The sequence below is a fragment of the Pyrus communis genome, chromosome 12, assembly GCF_963583255.1.
Source record: "Pyrus communis chromosome 12, drPyrComm1.1, whole genome shotgun sequence".
In the NCBI taxonomy this organism is placed as follows: Eukaryota; Viridiplantae; Streptophyta; class Magnoliopsida; order Rosales; family Rosaceae; genus Pyrus; species Pyrus communis.
Window position 1 is genome coordinate 19035467 of NC_084814.1, and position 15959 is coordinate 19051425.

The 15959-nt window shown below is 38.5% G+C and overlaps 2 protein-coding genes, 1 long non-coding RNA gene and 1 pseudogene across 3 annotated transcripts; 2 read left to right on the forward strand and 2 right to left on the reverse strand.

Annotated features, from left to right (window-relative positions):
• The first annotated feature begins 1754 nt into the window (after nt 1–1754).
• On the forward strand, nt 1755–2141 carry LOC137710115 (uncharacterized). The gene has a single exon (XM_068449070.1). It carries the CDS (start codon nt 1755–1757, stop codon nt 2139–2141), a length of 387 nt encoding a protein of 128 aa, XP_068305171.1.
• Nucleotides 2142–4693: 2552 nt separating this feature from the next.
• Nucleotides 4694–6695, forward strand: LOC137711375 (uncharacterized). The gene is made up of 2 exons (XR_011065054.1): nt 4694–4938; nt 6308–6695. It is a non-coding gene; the product is annotated as an uncharacterized lncRNA (long non-coding RNA).
• A 1491-nt stretch (nt 6696–8186) lies between these two features.
• Nucleotides 8187–9797, reverse strand: LOC137710117 (WAT1-related protein At5g64700-like; annotated as a pseudogene).
• Nucleotides 9798–11836: 2039 nt separating this feature from the next.
• Nucleotides 11837–13978, reverse strand: LOC137709800 (WAT1-related protein At5g64700-like). The gene is made up of 6 exons (XM_068448783.1): nt 13806–13978; nt 13545–13724; nt 13212–13473; nt 12716–12874; nt 12325–12476; nt 11837–12198 (listed from the first exon to the last, which is right to left on the reverse strand). Exons 1-6 carry the CDS (start codon nt 13976–13978, stop codon nt 12021–12023), a joined length of 1104 nt encoding a protein of 367 aa, XP_068304884.1. The 3' UTR covers nt 11837–12020.
• Nucleotides 13979–15959: the final 1981 nt, after the last annotated feature.

Below are 15959 nucleotides of genomic sequence, written 5' to 3' on the forward strand. Positions count from 1 at the left end.
ATCACCAGGCCCACCGCACCCGAGTGACTCGAGGCCTGAGCCGCCTTAAAATGAGCCAAAACGGGTCCCATGGCAAGTAAGTGCTTTTTCTCTGCAATGTTCATAGACAAAGAGCGTCCGCAATCACGCGCTTTGGATTCAAATTTGAAATCACTTTCTTGATCGGACAAGAGACCGGCGCGGGAGAGCGTGACGTCCAGCTCGGACTCAGCGTGGCGGCTCTCCTAATTGATTTTGGAATAGTTAACTCGGTGGGACGCCAATTCAAATTATGGCGGGAGGTAACGGTCTCCTAGCGAGGGTAGGAAAAGTGTTTGGGTCTCCTATTGGTACGACGCGTCTCGCTACCCTATTAGGCTATTACTACCAGTACCAGGTAATTCTTTAGTCGAAAGAGGTAGATGAGAAAAATAGCTAGCATTCATTTTTATTTTATTTTATGAGGAATAAAACATGATTAGACATGGAGGAAATTCTAGTCCTCATTTTAAAACCCTTAAGTTTGCCACGATGAAATAAAGTTAAAAGATAAAGGAGAAAAACGATGAATATTTATTTAGTACATTATGTTTATCTTCAGTGATTCTCATAATAGTTTGTGTGTGTGTGTGTGTGTGTGTTTTTTTTTTTTTTTTTTATTTTAATGGGAGCAATTGGTTTCAAATCACGATTATCCACCTCTTTTGGATTCGGAGAGGCTATGAGGAATTTTACTCTATCCATGATCCTCATAATAGCTTGTGATATTTTTCTTAAAGTAGTGACTTTCACATTTTTGTTTCATATAGGTATTTACCTTCCAGATCCCGTCTTTAGTCATGGACAATTATTTGTGGCTTTATCGAGGGGGTCTCAAAGTCAACCACAAATGTGCTAGTAAAAAGGTGGCTCTGTAGTTGGCAAACAAGGTGTTTTAAATGAAATCTAGTATACAAAAAAGGTCTTGCTTCAATCCAGCTAATCTTGGTGACTCGTAATAGGTAATAACTTTTAGTATACATTTCTCACTGGTCAATTAACTAACTTTTACTCATTTTTAATTTTTCACTATCCTTTGAAGATTAGCAATGAAAACTGGAGACGGTGCAATTATGTCGAATTAGCCTAAGCAATGTCATGTACAAGATTGGAGCCAAGGTGCTCATGAATCGGCTTCAGCACATTATGCCAAATCTTATTTCTCACTATCAGAGTGCTTTCGTCCCTGGGCGTCTCATCTCTGATAATGTTATTATGGCCAACGAAGTGGCGAATTGCTTGAGCCGCCAGAGGAGGGGAAAGAAGGGTTTCATGTCGCTCAAGCTTGACACGAGCAAGGCCTACGATAGGATTGAGTGGAGCTATCTTTGAAGTGTACTTGTGAGACTCGGTTTTTCGCTTCGGTGGACTGATCTCATCATGACTTTCGTTATCTCAATCACCTACTCTGTTATGGTGAACGGCTCCCCTCGTGGCTACCTTCATCCGACCCGTGGGCTCCGATAAGGAGATCCCCTTTCCCTTTTCCTCTTCCTGCTGTGTGCAGAAGGTTTATCGGCTCTTATTGATAGGCGAGAACGTGAGGGGCGGCTACGAGGTGTCACAGTTTGCAGAGGGGCTCCGCCTATCACCCACCTTTTATTTGCTGACGATTGCTTGATTTTTACTCGGGCAACTTTGGAGGATTGCAATCACATACGGGCTATCTTGCATGATTGAATAGGCCTCTGGTTAAGCAATTAACCTGGCTAAGACTTCTGTCTGCTTTAGTAAGAATGTCAAGAGACCTCAACAGGAAGACTTTGGAGTTGGGGGTTATCCGAGTGGATCATCATGATAAGTATCTTGGCATACCCACTCTTGTTGGGAGGAATCGAGGTCAATGCTTTGCTTATATCAAAGAAATACTGTGGAAAAGGCTTTTAAGTTGGAAGATGAAGCTTTTAAGTGCCGATGGCCGTGAGCTACTTGTCAAAGTAGTTGCCCAAGCTATCCCACTATATGTCATGAATAGCTTCCTCTTGCCTAGGTTTTTCTATGATGATCTGAATAAGATAGTTGCTAGATTTTGGTGGGGAGGGTCGGATGATGAGCAGAAGATTCATTGGCTCAGTTGGGAACGGTTCTGCTCAACCAAGTGTGATGGTGGGTTGGGTTTTTAGAACATGTATGCTTTCAACTTGGCTCTTCTTGCTAAAAAGGGCTGGCGCATTTTACAAGAGCCTACCTCGCTTGTCACTCGACTTTTGCAAGCCAAGTACTACCCCAACTCTACGCTTCTGGATGCCATGGTGGAAGTGGGTGCTTCCTTTTGTTGGCACAGTTTCTGTGCACCAAGAGTGATGCTGACTTGCAGGTCCAGATGGCAGGTGGGGTTGGGGGAGGGAATCCGTATTTGGGAAGATCGTTGGATCCCCCAGCTTTCCTCCTTTCGGGTTTTCTCTCCAAAACCCGTGGGATGTAATTTGCTTATGGTTAGTGACCTTATCATTGATTCTCCACAGAGGTGGAACCTCCCTCTCCTTAACTCTATTTTCTCTGATGCGGAAACTGACAAAGTGTGCTCAATCCCACTGAGTATTCGGAAACCAAATGATTGTTTGATTTGGCATTTTGATAAAAAAAGAGAATTCTTAATTAAAAGTGGATACCATGTGGTGTTGGAGTGGGTGCTTAGTCACTCTCGGACTGCTTCGTCTTCCTCGGAATCTAACCCTTTGGGGCCTCTTTGGAAGCGCATTTGGGCGGGTTGTGTCCCCCCAAATGTCAAGGTGTGCGCTTGGAGGATTTGCCGGAATATAATTCCTACCCATGCAAATTTGATCAAGCGGCATCTAAAGGTTGATGATGGCTGTGTCCTATGCGGTGCGAGGGGAGAATCTGCATTACACTTGATATGTGACCATCCCTTCGCTGCCTGTGTTTTGGATGGCTCCCTTTGGGGTCTCTACCAAAAGGGCACGGAGTCACTGTCATGGATGATTGGGCCTTGCTGCTTGGCTCCTCCCTGAAGCAACCTGATTTTGATATTTGTCTCATTATTTGGTGGGCGATTTAGGGGGCTAGGAACTCTATGCTCTGGAACGGGCAAGTGGACGACCCTGGGCTGACCTCATCTCGAGCAATGGGCTAGTTAGCTGAGTTTCACCATGCTCAATGTTCCGTGCTTGCTCTCCATACCTCTACTTCCCAAATTGTTACATGGACCCCTCCACCTACCAGTCATGTAAAAGTCAACGTAGATGCTTCATGGTTTGCAGACGGTAGAAGGAGTAGGGTGGGTAATGTTGCAAGGGATGCTTCAAGTCATTTTGTGGCAACTCGTGTGGCCAGGTTCGAAAATGTCTTCTCTCCGTCTCATGTAGAGGCCTTAGCGGCCAAAGAAGGCTTGGCGATGATCGTTGAAAAGGGCTTATCTAACATCATTCTAGAAAGCGACTCTCTCCAGATCACGACTGTGTTGCAGAGTCATTCGACTAACATGTCCTTCATTGGGCCTGGCAAAGCTTTCATGTCAAGGATAATTGGAGCTGCTTCTGCCCATGTTTGTCGTCAGGCTAATGAAATGGCTCACCGTCTTGCAAAGGTTGTGCTGCATGAGACGATTTCTCGGTCATGGTTTGAGGAGCCGCTCGATTTTCTGGCGGACCTCTTTTGTAACTGAGGCTTAAGGTTGTTTTGAGTGAGGGATGTTTTGAATCCCTTTGTTTGCGGTGGTAATGTTCTCATAACCTTGCTGTTTTTCTAAAATGAAAATTTGTCGTTGCTATTTCAAAAAAAAAAAAAAAAAAAGCAATTAAAACTGGAGGCATCAATCATTGGGTGGAATTGCAGTGTTGATGTCAATATGTACACTTAAAAAAAAAAAAAAAAAAAATTTAGCATGTACACATTATGTGTGTTCTGAATATTGTAAATTATTTTGTGTCGTGCTACTAATGTTTCATCTCCTATTTTTTTTTTTTTCACATCTACATATCGTTTGGGGAATTTTAGGTAGGAACTTGCATTCAAAATCCCATGTTGTTTGACAATTGCATGAATAACATATAAATTGGTAAAGTAAACACACAAAAATGACAAATTTTTATAACGTGCATGATAAAAACAAAGTCTTTCTATTGCACAATACATTAAAATATATGAGGACTATTACAATTACCACAAAACATCTTTAGGAGTACGTAACGTCTATGATTAAAAGAAGTTTCTCACAAGCACGTAACAACATGCAAAGAGACTAGTAACTTATAGGGTACCCTAACTTATAAGTTATAACCCTTTGCTTCGTGTGTCTCTTTATTATTCTTTAAAATTTCCCTTTATTAAATATATGAGCTGTCACTCAGTACTACGATCTAATGATATTCTTCTTCACTTGGAAGTGAGAGGTCTTAGGTTCGAATCTTATGGATGATAACTTCGATACCTAATTAGACTGTCCATTATGTGACTTAACTAAACTTCCTTTTCTCTTATTGTAAAAATATCGATGTATTAAAAAAATCCATGAGCTAGGAATAGGGAAACGAGTGTTCCCAAAAAACGACAGCAGTCTTAAACGACATAAAAAATTCGAACTACAAATGCACGTGTTTCTCACGTGCTCCGTTCCTGATGAAAGAGGGTTTTTAGCTTCCGCTAAACCCCTGTTCTAATTCCGGTTTCCAATCTGAGAAGACGAACTGACGGAAAAGGAGCGATTGCGTCGTGAATTCGTCGAATCGGAAGATGTGGTTCGCCGGCAGCGCGTTTAGGGCTTCCACTTCGACCGGAAGTGGTCTTATTACAACCGCCGCGGCGTTTGTAAGGCATTTCTCCCGGAGCCGCGCGGAGAATCTGAGGAAAATCAATCCAAAAGTGAGCTTCCCTGAGGCTAATTCTATCGCTCGTGATCTATACGATGTCGTCAAACAGCATGGACCTCTCACCATCCCCAATACTTGGGTTCAGGCTAAGGTTTATCGCCCTTTCTGTGAAGAGCTGCTTTTTTTTTTTTTTTTTTCCCCTTTCATTTTTTTTATTTCATATATGTGAATTTGATAATGCTGAAAAATTTACTCTTCCCATTCAGGCATTTTCATTTTAATCGCTATGCATAGTTTTGTGATGACATTTTATCAATTGGGTATGTCGAAAAACCGGATTTCAGTTTGTGTATTTGGTGTTTGGAGTCATGTAATCTAGCTTCAAGTGCTTCATATAGCTATGTTAATGCAGCAAGGAGTAGGCTTACTTGCCACTGGTTAGATTAGGATAACTTGAATTGCAATAATGAGAAAGTACTGGTCACACTTTCCGTTACTTAATTGTATTGTTGGCTGGCTATACTTGCTAGTGTCACTGTTGTGGGCATTGAAGTTTGAAGTCTGCCATGCATCTTGTTGTGTGCGGTAGCATAGGAGGATGGTTATCTATCTGTTCATCATAATATGAACTTTTTAAACTTCTATTCAACAGTTTAAAGGGGATAGGAGATTGAGGGCTTTATAAGGTGAAGTTTCTACCAAAACCAGGTAAAATTTTCAGTTTGTAAGGTGAAGCTGCCATTTTAGAAGTAACTTGAACGGTTTATGTTCATACTAACATTTAAGAATATAAATAGAACTGCTGAAACCACAGGGGGTGTAAGCTTCAGAGCATAAAACACAGGGTCCCCGTTTTTATTATGCTAAACCAAATATTAATTCACCACTTAAAGCTTTTAAACTTGAGATATTCTATTAGAAATGATAAAACCTATGTTGAGATTTATCATACTCCTCGATTTTATGTTTAACTTTTTGGTATTTGTGATACAGCAATGATAGAATTACAGTGCAGTGACTTTTGATTTCGTCCTTATGCATACATGTTCTTGTAGTAGTTCACAAAACTTTTCTGATAGAATTAGAAAGCAACCATATCTAGGTTTGGTTTTCTGATAACCGTTCCTTATCAAACTGAGGCGGTTTACAATGTAAGAGGTACCCGGTCTACTGATATCTAGGCGGTTTACACTGTAAGAGGTACCAGGAAATATGTTTTATGCGTTCCTTTCATTTCAAGTTTTCAGTGGCTTTTCTTGTTATCACCCCTCCAGCAAAAAGAAAAGGACATATATTTCTTTGCTTATTCAAGATAAAAGAATGTGGTGGAAACAACCTCTTTGCAAAGCAAGGGTAACTTGCGTACGATCACCCCCCCTGACCCTCGCAAAATGGGAAGCCTTGTTGGCTTGGGGTCACCCTTTATTCAAGATTAAAGAAAAAATGTGGAATATAAAGTTAATTGTCTGAAATTCCATAAGTTCATGTTTCTGAAAAAGGGTTTTATTTGCAAAATTCAGGAATTGGGTGTCAATGGATTGATGAGCAAAACACACATGAAGATAATGCTCAAATGGATGAGGGGAAGGAAGATGCTGAAGCTGTTCCCCAACCAAGTTGGTTCGACCAAAAAATTCTTATTATGCACACTGCCTGAAGACGCTGAAGTTACTCAATTTAGAGAATCATCAGCAGTAAGGCTGCAACATAGGAAGCCTTCCATTAAGCGGAAGAAGCAAAAGAAATAGGTTTGTGACTCTGTCCAAGCCTTCACTTTCGGCCTGGAACCCTTGCTTAGTGTGTTCCATCGCAATTTCAGTTCTCCCTTTTGCTGTATGAATCAACTTTTCCCTTTCCTACTCATGTTGCTATCAGTGGCGTTTCACTAATCTATGGTCGTTTTGAAAAGACTATTCTCTCAGTTTCATTATCTTTTCCGTTGGACTTGGTCAAGTAGTGATTACATTTGCTTGTATAATTTAGGTTGACAGATTGGATCGTTGAAATAATGTTGATGGCGGTGTTGTTTTAATTCTAGCATGACTGAATTCAATATTTGTGTTACCATCAATCTCAAGGATTGTAGAATGGATTACACAACCTGTTGGTGAAGTCAATGAGTAGAACGATTGCGTCCCATCGTGCGACTGATAAACCCCTTTTTATCATTGTTTTGTATCAAATATGATGGGGGGAGATTGACTAATTTTAATGGTTCAAGTCCCAATTTTTCCGAAAAAAAAATTGTTCAATGAACAAATTGAAAGTGACCTACAAGTTCATGGGCTATTTGGTAACTGCATCTTCGTGTAAGAGGTTTGTAAATTATGCAGCTAATAGTGTAGTATCTTGCACCTGGAATTTTGTGTTCAAATCTCCCACCTCGATTATCGCTCTTGTAGAAAAAGTATAGAAGATTAACAACACCGTGAGATTTTGAACTCGGAAGTTATTCCAACAAAATGAAGGTGTGACGAGACGAAATGGTCGTTGAATTATCTACATAAAAAACTGGATTGGTCTTTTGAAAACTAGTGCAATTGAGCATTTTCTATTGATGAATACTTTTGGATTGTTAGTTGCAAAATTGCAATGAAGATCAAATTCATGAATAGTTGCAACTTCGATGGCGCCTTATATGGGTTGAAGCAATCACCTCGGGCATGGTTTGGAAGGTTTCGGACGACCATGAGAAAATATGGGTTCAAACAAAGCAACTCCGATTATACATTGTTCATAAAACATCGAATGGGTAGTTGATAGCATTGATTATTTATGTGGATGGTATGATTGTAACAAGCGATGATACCGAGTTCGAAATGAAAGATCTTGGGGGACTTAAAATATTTTTTAGGTATAGAAGTGGCTCAATCGAAAGGAGGCATATTTTTGTCTCAAAAAAAAAAAGTCTTGGATTTGTTGGCAGAACCGTGTATCCTGATCAAATTCCAACAAAGATCGCTATCAAAGGTTGGTTGGACACGCTTAATCTACCTATCACACATGAGACAAACTTTACCTATACAATAAGTATTGTCAGCCAATTTACGCACTCTTCGAGTGAGGAACACATGAGTGCAGTTGGACGAATTCTTCGCCACTTGAAGTTGACACCAAGTTGAGGCATCATGTTTTCTTAGAATGGACACTTTCAAGTGAACGGCTATATTGATGCAGATTGGGCCGGAGATTTAGTGATCGGTTGTCTTCTTCGGGATACTTTACCATTTGTGGGAGGTAAACTAGTAACCTAGCGGAGTAAAAAACAAAAGGTAGTGGCGTTGTTAAGCGCATAAGCAGACTACAGAGGTATAGCGAAAGGGGTATGTGAGTTATTATGGCTTTGGAAGTTACTTGCTGAGCTTGGGTACCTACCAACACCTGCATCAGATATGTTTTGTAATAATAAAGCCGCTATTAATATTTCTTATAATCCAATCCAACATGACTGGATTAAACACATGGAGGTGGAGATATTCTAAAAAATGCTGTTGCGAGTCAAGCCTTCTACAACTCACTTAACAAGTTGGGCATCAAGGACATTTGTGCACCAACATGAGGGGAGTGTCAGTGAGTTGACTATTGTATGTAATAAGAGGGATTGTTACTTATTTGAGTCTGTGTAACTCGGGTAAATATTATTGCTTCATATGGATTTTGAGTGATTGATTCTCCGCGTCATACTAAACTCAATGTTTCTTACACCAACCGTTGTTGATGATCCAACGTTTCTTCTCTAGTGACAGGATTGACTACTGAATTATCATTCATGGAAATCTCCAGCTCTTTGATATCGCCGAGCGTCACTTTTTCATGCTCTCCATGTTCAGCAACAATACTGTCTTTCCTCTTTCCCCACAGCACACAGTAAAGTCCCACAATAATGAGAAGTGCTCCAATCAAACTGTACGAAAAAAAGAGTTCAGATTTCTAGGAAGAACTGGTAGCACCGGTGAAGGAATTGCGATATGTGAAAGCAGCAAGATAGAAAGGGGAGAAAGTATTTGTGTTCTTCGGTTTACCTGCCAAAGTGAAGTCGCTCTGCGAAAGCAATTGCCGAAAATACTGCCGCTACAATGACACTAAGCGAACTAAACATGGCTGGAAAAACTGGTCCCTTGTGACTGATGCACCATGCTTGCAGGTAATAGACTAATGCTGTATTCAGAACTCCCTATTGCAAAAGGGTCGGATGAAGGCTCGAACTTTTTACAGATTCAATTATATCTTATCCCAACAACGGAAGACAAAAGTACATTAAGGATTATGTTTTAAAGATGTATAAAACAAGTACGATGATAAAGATCATAGAAAATATGTCTCACAACAGCAAATATATGGTCCCGTTGTTTTTCAGAGTTTGTCGTTGAATAGATCTTACTCCAGTCTCCATGAGCTTGAATTTCTAACAAAAAACAGGGCGAGGAAAGAAGATTGCAGTGATGCAAAAAAGCACATTATGCTGGTTAGTGACAATGGTGCAGGGTAGACCTTGGACACCGCAACCTGTGGAGAAAAAAAACCAAAGTTGAACAAATAACTAAATTTCGACTTTATCTCTATATATAAACGAAGAAGTCAGATTTGGTGATATCAAAATTACCCCTCACCTCTTACAGCTTAAAAAAAAAAAAAAAACAATTTATTAAACAAGGGCAAATTAAGGTAAAATACCCTCCTCCCAACGTAGAAGGATTTTGTTATTATAGGAGAATCTGGTTAGGATTCTGTCGGGCTACGTTATGGATGTCCGTGGGGGCTCAGGTTTATTTGTCTAACAAGTCACTTGATTAGAAATTGTTACAATAATGGGGTGGGTACCATTGCCAAGTAGTGAGTGCATCCTTCCATGGATATAATACTTTTCTTGTGCTAATTTGAAATGCAGATAATACGTTTCAAGTTTTAATGGGGTTTTTATAACTGTGAAGGATCAACTTCAGCCACTTCTTTTGATTTCATTCGTTAGCTAGTGGAATCCACAATCAGTTTACCAAAGAACAGTGACATCGTCTTTGGATAGTGGAAATATGAAGTCAACTTTTGGAATCATTCAAGGAAGGAACCAACTATATATTTAGGGATGTGATATCCACACACCTCATTTTACTTCTCACACACATTTTTAATTTTCGACCGTCAGATCGGATGAATTGAAGAAGATCAACGGACATAAATTATCAAGGGATGTGTGAGAAGTAAAATGGTGTGTGTAGATAGCACACCCCCTATATTTATCCCCAAACCAGTGGCAGAAAGCAAGCATACTTATGTATTCTAGTGTGGGTTCAATCTCCACCGATTTTCCTTCCCCCTAACAAAAATAAAGCAAAAACTAGGGGTAGTACTTTCTAGACACTCATTTTTACTTATCACACACCCCTCTCAATTTGTGGCCGCCAAATCGAATGAATTGAAAAAGATGAATGACAAAAAATTAACAAAAATGTGTCGGAGGTAAAATTGAGTGTGTGGATAGCACTATCCAAAAACTAAAGAGAGACGCACAAAATAAAATAAATAAATAAATAAAGTAAAAAGTTATTATATTTCTTAATTGCAGATATACCACTATCTCCTTATGAGAAAATTGAACTAGTTGTGACATGCTCCTGCAAAATCCCATTTTTTTTGTCAAGAAATTATTGAACCATTTTTTTCATTGTCACAATATGATATATATTTCTTTGTCATGTGTGTGACATGTGAATGAAAGAAATATTAATTAGGTATATCTCAATATTTAGCTAGGTATCTCTTCCGGTCACATGAAAGAATCTCCGCCAATATGGAGGACAAAAAAGATCAGTTCAGTTTGTGTGAAATGACACCATGAAAGAAAAGAAGATCAATTTCTCTTCTTGATATGTATCAACAAGTTCATATGGATTTTGAGTGACTGATTTTCCGCGTCAAACTAAAACTCATTGTGTCTTACATCAATGTTGTTTATGATCCGACCATGAAATAACGAACTTGTCTTCATGATCATGGCCTTTCTCTACTGACAGGATTGATTACTGAAATTTCATTCATGAAAATCTCCAGCACTTCATTATCGCCGAGTGTCACTTGTTCAATCTCTGCTGCGTGTTGAGCAACAAGATTTTGTTTCCCCTTTCCCACAGCACATCCACTACCAAATTAGTTTTCGCTGTTTCTTGTACAAGAAGAAAGTCTGAAAAATGGCAAGAATGCTTACCTTTCAAGCACATAAGCAAATGGTCTAACCAAAACCATGGCAAGAACATGCCTCTAAACCACAAAGACAATCGGATTGAGTCCTTCCTGAAGGAAGAACTTTATGAGGACATTTGATCCGCCGTATACCAGCTGAACCAGTGCCATTGCCAAGTAATAATGAGTGCATCCTTCCATGGATATCGAACTTTCTTGTGCTTCAAGTTTTAATCGGGTTTTTTTGTAACTGTGAAGGATCAGCCCCAGCCACTTCTTCTGAGTTCATGCATGACAACACATCTTATAGTTTAGCTAGTGGAAAATAATTTCAGTGGTGTTCTCTATTTGAGGAGAGTTACAGTGACATGAAACTTTTTTATTGTGTCAATGAACTGAATAATTGTCATCACAATTCTCATTTTAAACAAGAGACTGAAACAAAACAAATGGTTTGTTAAGTTAAATTTAACTTTTCACCTTGTTAAGTGGACGTAGCAAATTAACTATAGAGGATGTGCTCCAATGAGATTGAGATTAGTTTTAAGTAGAACATCGCTGGTATAAAAAAAAACCCAACTGCTGGGATTATAATGTGGTAAACAGTAACCATGTTGGGGAAACATGAAAGCCAAATTCTTGGGTAATGAACACCGTGCATTGACCTTTTTGGCAGGTATAAAAACCATTTCCGGCAGTGAAATGGGCAGAACAAAGGATACACAAAGGAATTATTGGTTTCTGTCCTGCTCATGGAATCCATCCGATGATCGAAATAATAATTCAAAGTCAGGATGCAAATGAAGCTGTTGAGAGGCTACTGAAAAACGATGTGAAATTCTGGTTTATGATTGACATAAAAAACTCCCCGAAAGCATAGAAGGATTTCTCTTGTTGATGGGTAGCAATATGTTCCTATGGATTGTTGGAACTAGAGATTATACAAATAAGAAAGAATTTTCTCTGAAATTCTGCATAATGATATAACACAACTTTTCTTACATAAACAATTCTTTTAGATCTGACCGCGAAAGAAAAACGAACATGTCTCCATGATCATGTTTCTTCTCTAGTAACAGAATTGACTACTGAAATATCATTCATGGAAATCTCCTGCACTTTAATATCGTCGAGCCTCACTTTTTCAATCTCTCCATGTTTAGCAAGACTGTCTTTCCTCTTTCCCCACAGCACACAGTAAAGTCCCACAATAATGAGAAGTGCTCCAATCAAGCTGTACAAAAAAAAAAAGTTCAAATTTTTTAGGAAGAAACTACTGTGGTAGCACCGACAAAGGAATTGCCATATGTGAAAGCAGTAAGATGGAAATGGGAGAAAGTGTATGCGTTCTTCGGTTTACCTGCCAAAGTGAAGTCGCTCTGCAAAAGCAATGGCCGAAAACACTGCCACTGTAATGGCTTGAAGTGGACTAAACATAGCTGCAAAAACTGGTCCCTTGTGACTGATGCACCATGCTTGCAGGTAATAGACTAACGCTGTGGTCAGAACTCCCTATTGCAAAAGGATCGGATGAAGACTCGAACTTTTTGCAGATTCAAATATATCTCATCCCAACAAGGAAAGACAAAATAATATTAAGGATTATGTTTTAAAGATGTGCATAAAACAAATACGATGGTAAAGATTATAGAAAATATCTCACAACAGCAAATATATGGTCCTGTTTTTTTTACACAATTTATGTAGTTGAACAGATCTTATAAGTACGATATATGGAAGAAAGCGCTCACGAAGTAGATGATGGTTAAAAGCTGCAGGTTCCACTCCAGCCTCCATGAGCTTGGATTTCTAGCAAAAAACAGGGCGAGGAAAGAAGATTGCAGCGAGGCGAAAAAGCACATTAAGGTGGTTAGTGACAATGGCGCAGGGTAGACTTTGGACACCGCAGCCTGTGGAGCAAAAAATGCCAAAGTTGAACAAATAACTCAATTTTGAAGAGGAGGGAGGAGTTTTGAACCCGGAACGCATGAGTAGGAACCCAACATCCTATCCACTAGAATATTATACCTTGTATTATCAATTGAAATGAATACAATTACAATTCTACAGAGTTATTAACCTTTAAAAAAGAAAATTTAAATTATAAACTATAAATTAAGTTTTTTTTCTTCAAATAAAATGAAAATATCCAAAAAAATAGTTAAGACTAAACTAAAAAAGTGAGCGCTTGTGGCAAGAAGCTAGTATTTGTATAAAAAGTGCCACTTGAATCGAGTTTCTGATCACCTGGAGGATTAACCACGCACTCCACGCAATGTAGCTAATCAGAATAAGAGCAGAACCCTTGATCCAGTTTTCGTGAACATGCTTGGTCCGGCCAATATACTTCTCGGCGTCGTAATCGTAAACATTTATCAGTGGCTTTTCGACACCTTTCAACAGGTATCCTCCTTTCCAGAATGTGAAAATAAGAGAACCACCGATGCAGAAAATTGTACCAGCCACCTTCGCTTGGCCTCGAGCGCTTCTAATCTTCAGTTTCTCCATCCTGAATGAAGGTAAGCAAATTACAGAACAGGAAACCTTAGAAGAAATCAAAGGCAAAGGCATAGAATATACCCGAGAAGAACTGCCGTCAGAAACGTCAACGTGGGGATAACATTACTTAAGGCACTTGCAACTGTTGCAGAAGTGTATTTCAAACCAGCACAGTATACATTCACAAAGATGGTAGGCCCTAACAACGCGAGCAGGAAAATATTTGCAGCTGCCGAAATTGAGAACGAAGGCCTCTGCTTCCTGCTCAGCACATACACTGTCGAATTAGTTTTCGCTGTTTCTTGTACAAGAAGAAAGTCGGACACCGGCAAGAATGTTTACCTTTCAAGCACATAAGCAAATGGTCCTATAAAAACCATGGCAAGAACATGCCTGTAAACCACAAAGACAATCGGATTGAGTCCATCCTGAAGGGATAATTTTATGAGGACGTCTGATCCGCCGTAAATCAACTGAACCAGTACCATCGCCAAGTAGTGAGTGCATCCTTCCATGGATATCAAACTTTTTTTGTGCTAATTTGAAATGCGGATGATATGCTTCGAGTTTTAATGGTGTTTCTATAACCGTGAAGGATCAACTTCAGCCACTTCTTTTGAGTTCATTCATTAGATAGTGGAATCCACAATCAGTTTACCAAAGAACAGTGACATCGAATTAAATGAATTGAGGAGGATCAATAACAAAAAATTAACAAGAATGTGTGAGAGGAAAAATTAGGTGTGTGAATAATATTATTCAAAACTAAAGAGAGAGACGCACAAAATAAAAATAAATAAAAAAGTAAAAAGTTACCATATTTTCTGAATTGCAGATATACCACTTTCTCCTTATGAGAAAATTGAACTACTAGTGACATGCTCGTCCAAAATCCAATTGTTTCATAGGCACAATATGACAGTTTCTTTGTCATGTGTGTGTCATGTAATGAGAGAAATATTAATTAGGTATATCTGTTGTAAATATGGTGGATGTCCACAATGGCCACTAATCCACTAAGCTACAAGTGGGAATAAGGGCTGTCTTCCATTGCCTACTAAAGCTTGTTGCACACTACTCCTATTTTCTATATAAATACAAACCCCACACAACATCAATGTGATAAGTTCACGGAAGAGATTCTGAAAGAAAGAGAGAGAAAGGAAGATGAAAGAGAGAGAGACAAAAGAGAGGAAGAGGAGAGGAGAGAATAGTGAGAGTTATCTTTGTAATCTTATTATTCCAGATTATAAAAGAAAGCACTACTGCTGCTCCGAGGACGTACTCCAGTCACACTGACTTTAGAGTAACCTCGTAAATTTTGTGTCTTATTTATTTATTCCATTGCACACACTGCTGATTTTACAACAATATCTTTAATATATAGGTATATTTCTTGGTCACATGTTAGAATCTCTGCCAATATGGAGAACACAAAATAGATCGGTTCGGTTTGTGTGAAATGACACCGTGAAAGAAAAGAAGATCAATTTCTCTTATTGATATGTATAAACAAGTTCATAGGAATTTTGAGTGACTGATTTTCCGCATCATACTAAAACTTAATGTTTCTTACATCACCTGTTGTCTGTGATCCGACCGTGAAAAATAACAAACTTGTCTTAATGATGATGGCCGTGAAAACTCCAGCACTTCATTATCGTCAAGTGTCACTTTTTCTATATCTGATGCGTATTAAGCAACAATACTTTCTTTCCTCTTTCGCCACAGAGAAAGGCCCGAAATACTAAGAAATGTTCCAATCAGGGCCGGCCCATGTCCAGTGAGGGCTGGGCGATAATTCGGGGTTAAAAAAAATTAGGGGTACCAAAATTATTAAGGTGGTATATTTATATATGTTTTGATAACAATATAAATTTATAAAATTTGGTTAAATGACCAAAAAGTTTAGTTAGAACTGATGGTTTTTGTTGTTTAAAATTAATGAGAAAGTCTTGAGTTTGGATTCAAATGCTATGCTTGTTTTTTTACTTTCCTTTTTGTATGAATTTCTTTTTATAAGAGTATAAAATTTATAAAATTTGGTTAAAAAAACCAAGAAAGTTTAATCATAAGCAATTTTTGTTGTTGTTTAATATTAATGAGAGGTCCTGAGTTCGAAATGCAATGTCCACATTTATTCATTTCAATTTTTATGAATTTCTATTTAATTGTTAATCTCTTTTTAATTACTAGCTAATAGCTATGTTGGTTGCAGAGTCTACCTTCAACAAAGATTAATGTGTAGACCAAATTTTCAATATCATATAACATATCACCAAGGTTTTAATTTAGTATTCATTCATTGCTTATACATATCAATAAAAGACTCAAAAATATGATTATTTTTTAGTCTCATATTGACAAAGTTAGTAAATAAGAAAAAACACCTCACAATTTTATAAAGTACTAAATCTCAATTTACTACCCTCAAGTTTCGTGATTTTCAACATTTAGTACATGAAGTTTTTTTCATCCCAGAGTCATAACTAAAGT